General features: G+C 46.0%; 1 protein-coding gene across 1 annotated transcript; it reads left to right on the plus strand.

The window, feature by feature from the left end:
• Nucleotides 1–3,652: 3,652 nt before the first annotated feature.
• LOC128582437 (40S ribosomal protein S24-like) lies at nt 3,653–4,146 on the plus strand. Its single transcript, XM_053586362.1, has one exon. It carries the CDS (start codon nt 3,662–3,664, stop codon nt 4,052–4,054), a length of 393 nt encoding a protein of 130 aa, XP_053442337.1. The 5' UTR covers nt 3,653–3,661; the 3' UTR covers nt 4,055–4,146.
• Nucleotides 4,147–4,412: the final 266 nt, after the last annotated feature.

Below are 4,412 nucleotides of genomic sequence, written 5' to 3' on the forward strand. Positions count from 1 at the left end.
CTCCAAGAGAGGTCAAAACTCTGCTTAAGTCCTTGTAGAACATCCATGTGCTTCTCAGGATCATCAGAAAACTTTCCTAAATCAGTCTTGATCTGTTTTAAATCAGCCAAGGAAAATGGGGCAAATATTCAAATTGTTCCCATTCACCACCCACAGTTTCCACCAGGGGACACAAGGAAGGATACAGTTGCTATCTAGAGGTCCCAGTGGGGCAAGGAGAAACTTTGGGAGTGAGCTCTTTATTGGGTTCCTCTAGAGGTTCTGAGGAAAGTGTAGGCAGTGCTGATGGCATGCCAGGGAAAGGTGGCAGCACCTTTTCTGGGAATCCCTGGCTGTTCTGGGAAGTTACTATGGTGAAGAGGGCTGGGTCTATTTGACAGGTACTGGACAGTTGGGGATTATCTCTGAGAGAAAAGAAAGTCTGCACATAGGGAACTTCAGACCATTTCCCCTCATTTCTGCAAAAGAGGTCAAGCTGTACAATGGTGTTATAGTTTAGGGTACCCTCTGGCAGCCATTGTTTACCACCCACAAAATGGTGCTGGGGCTAGGCTTTGGTGCAAAAGAAAATAAGATGTTGGGTGGCGCCTGTGGCTCAAGGAGTAGGGCGCTGAACCCATGTACCGGGTGTGGCTGGTTCAAGACCAGTCCCGGCCAAAACTGCAAAAAAAAAAAAAAAAAAGAATGTGTTTCTTCTTTAACATCTGATGATCTGATGGTCGAACAGGTCCCAATGCTTTAGGATGAAGCCTAGTGGGACGAACTCTTTGCAAGAGGGTGTGTTTCCCATCTGTAGGAAGGAACAGACGTCTAGTGCATTAATCAGTCTTCTTTTGTTCCTGGGTTAATTAAGGTATCCCCTGGTCGACTGAGGAATCCTTCCTGCCAAGCAAGAGGGAGCATCCTCCCATTCGTTGGGGAAGTGTCCTGAGGAATGTGGTCTTCCCAACCTACATGTTTGTCTGGATTTAACCACAATTACCAGTGTGGCGCTCTGTACCTGCGGGCTCTTCTGTGCCTATTACATCATGGACTGATTCTTTTTTTTTTTTGGAGGCAGAGCCTCAAGCTATAGCTCTTAGTAGAGTGCTGTGGTGTCACAGCTCACAGCAACCTCAAATTCCTAGGCTTAAGTGACTTTCTTGCCTCAGCCTCCCATGTAGCTGGGACTACAGGCGCCCGCCACAACACCTGGCTATTTTGGGGTTGTGGTTGTCATTGTTGTTTGGTGGGCCCAGGCTGGATTCGAACCCGCCAGCTCTGGTGTATGTCCTGGTGCCTTAGCCGCTTGAGCTACAGGCACCATCTGGACTGATTCTTGAGTCAAGTAATAATCAAGTACTGGGGATCAATTGCTCTGGACCCAGAGTTGGTCCAACCTGATGAAAGTCCTGTCCCATTCTTTCTTCACCTAACATTCAGTCTCTTGAGGGATTCACCTGGTGATTTTGACTATAAAACTGACAATTAAAGTGGGGACAAGCTCCGAAACCCAACCCTGGAGGTAAGTGATATAGTTAGGCACTATGCCCATTTAAACTGAGGCTGTATTTGCCACTGAACATACATAACTTTTGAGCTTGAATTGGTGATTCAAAGCAGCTAGGAGATAGAGTCTGAAAGGTTAGCAAACCTTTCACACATCTTTTCCACACAAACCCATTCCTCTCTGCTTAATCTTTCCTTTGCAAAAACACATCTCTATATTCATATTCAATTGCTGAGGAGGCATTTCAGTAGGGAGTACCCTGGGATGACTCATTAATCCCACCCTGAACAGACTTTTTATCAGACATAGGAGTAAGGAAAACCAAACCTAAGCCTGGCAGAGAACTAGTAAGAACAATGATGTTACCTGCTCTTTTTCCCTGAGAAAGCCAGCAAAGCAATAATGTTCAAATTCAGTAAAGTTAGAGATAATGTAACTGAAAAAAGTGGGTTTGAGAGACATTTTAACACTACAGTACAGATTGACTATTCTTTTTTGGTGTAATTTGTCCTTAGTAAATACTTGTGCACAAGAATTAGCCACAACCCACTGGAGTCCTAGAAAAGCTGAACCTTTCTATTTATACCAGTACTTGTGCGTAAATCAAGTAGGGTGCCCAGGGTCATTCCCTGCCTTTTCTCAATTTTAAAGTATTATTTTCCCTTTTTTACATGTGTGTGTTCTTTTTTTTTTTTTTTGAGACAGTCTCAGTATGTCGCCCTCAGTAGAGTGCTGTAGCATCACAGTTCACAGCAATCTCCTACTCTTGGGCTTAAGTGATTCTCTTGCCTCCCGAGTAGCTGGGACTATAGATTCCTGCCACAGCGCCTGGCTATTTTTTTTGTCGTAGTTGTCATTGTTGTTTTGGCTGACCCTGGCTAGGTTTGAACTCACCAGCTTTGGTGTGTGTGGCTGGCGCCCTACCCACTGTGCTAGGGGCACTGCCTGTTCTTTTATTTTTATTTATTTATTTTTGAAACAGAGTCTCATTTTATTGCCCTCAGGAGAGTGCCATGGCGTCGCAGCTCACAGCAACCTCCAATTCCTGGGCTTAGGCGATTCTCTTGCCTCAGCCTCCCGATTAGCTGGGATACAGGCGTCCTCACAATGCCCGGCTATTTGTTGTTGTTGTTATTGCAGTTTGGCTGGGCCAGGTTTGAACCCGCCATCCTCCATATATGGGGCTGGTGCCCCACCCACTGAGCCACAGGCGCCGCCCTATTTTGAAAGAAGGAACTGTAGTCTAGGGTTTAGGGTAGGGGATCAGAGTGTGCTGCTTGTGAGGCTTCTCAGTGTTTCACCACGGAGCCAGTTTCACCCTCTTACGTGTCTCAGTTTCTCTCATTGGAGGTTCAGAACCTTTCAGGGGGCTCAAAATGCGAGTGATCAGCTCTTATATGTGTTCCCTGGACGAGCTTTCTTTCTTTTTTTTTTCTTTTTTGTAGAGACAAGAGTCTCACTTTACTGCCCTTGGTAGAGTGCCCTGACGTCACACGGCTCACAGCAACCTCCAGCTCTTGGGCTTAGGTGATTCTCTTGCCTCAGCCTCCCGAGCAGCTGGGACTACAGGCGCCTGCCACAACGCCTGGCTATTTTTTTGTTGCAGTTCGGCCGGGGCTGGGTTTGAAACCACCATCCTCGGTATATGGGGCCGGCGCCCTACTCACTGAGCCACAGGCGCCGCCCTGGACCAGCTTTCTTTTAATTAATTTTTTTTTGTGTGTGGGTTCCCTATAGGGCCACTCTTGCCTTGGGGAAACTGACCCAGACAACTCCCACTCAGGCTTCTGGTCACTCAGGGGTGTCTTTCAGCTGGGAGGAGTAAAATGCCCTATTTTTTTGGAGCTAAGGAACTCAGTCTTTCATTTATCTACAAACAAGACAGTTCACTTTCCTCTTTTGCAAATGTGCAGAAAAGCCAATTGAGGTTAATTTGGGGAGGAAGAGGCAATGGAGAAGACCCTTCAAAATGCAACTGGGAAGCACCAGAAACAGTCAGCAAAAACTTAACAAAACACACAAAAGCAGCCCCTTACCAACATATAGTCATTACTGAACAAAGCACATAAACCACAAGGAAAACACACCTCAAATAGTGAGCATGGCCTCTTCCTCCCTGGCTGTCCGAGGATGACCGCCATCATGAACGACACAGTAGGATCGACCGCCATCATGAACGACACAGTAACTATCCGGACCAGGAAGTTCATGACTAACCCACTACTTCAGAGGAAACAAATGGTCATTGATGTCCTTCACCCTGGGAAGGCAATAGTACCAAAGACAGAAATTAGAGAAAAACTAGCCAAAATGTACAAGACCACACCTGATGTCATCGTCGCATTTGGATTCAGAACTCACTTTGGTGGTGGGAAGACAATGGGCTTTGGCATGATTTACGATTCTTTGGATTATGCAAAGAAAAATGAACCCAAACATAGACTTGCAAGGCATGGCCTGTATGAGAAGAAAAAGATGTCAAGAAAGCAGCGAAAGGAACGCAAGAACAGAATGAAGAAAGTCAGGGGGACTGCAAAGGCTAATGTTGGTGCCGGCAAAAAGTGAGCTGAAGATTGGATAACAGGCGAAGGACTAAAGACTCTACAGTGATGTTATCTGCAGCTATTGTATAGATTTTTCACAAGAGGATTAATAAAGACTTTTCATGTGTAAGAAAAAAAAAAGTGAGCATGATCCCTTTTCAAAAGTGGAGAAGAGACCCTATCATTTATCTGTACAGATAGGCTGTAAAGAGGGCTGGAACCCAGGAGACATGGGCTAATAGTAACAGAGCTTGGGAGTGCTTGCTGGGGGGGTGGGGGGGAGGTTTCAGAAGGTTTGTATGGTGCCATGAGGTCAATCCATCGTGGGAGACCCCAGGACCTCTCACTACTGCTTTTGCCTGCCTTCAATCTGAGAAAGA

This window comes from Nycticebus coucang, chromosome 3 (assembly GCF_027406575.1).
Source record: "Nycticebus coucang isolate mNycCou1 chromosome 3, mNycCou1.pri, whole genome shotgun sequence".
Taxonomy (NCBI): domain Eukaryota; kingdom Metazoa; phylum Chordata; class Mammalia; order Primates; family Lorisidae; genus Nycticebus; species Nycticebus coucang.

Bases quoted from the DNA above. Each gene is read 5' to 3' on its own strand.
- LOC128582437 (XM_053586362.1), top strand. From the start codon at position 3,662: ATGAACGACACAGTAACTATCCGGACCAGGAAGTTCATGACTAACCCA.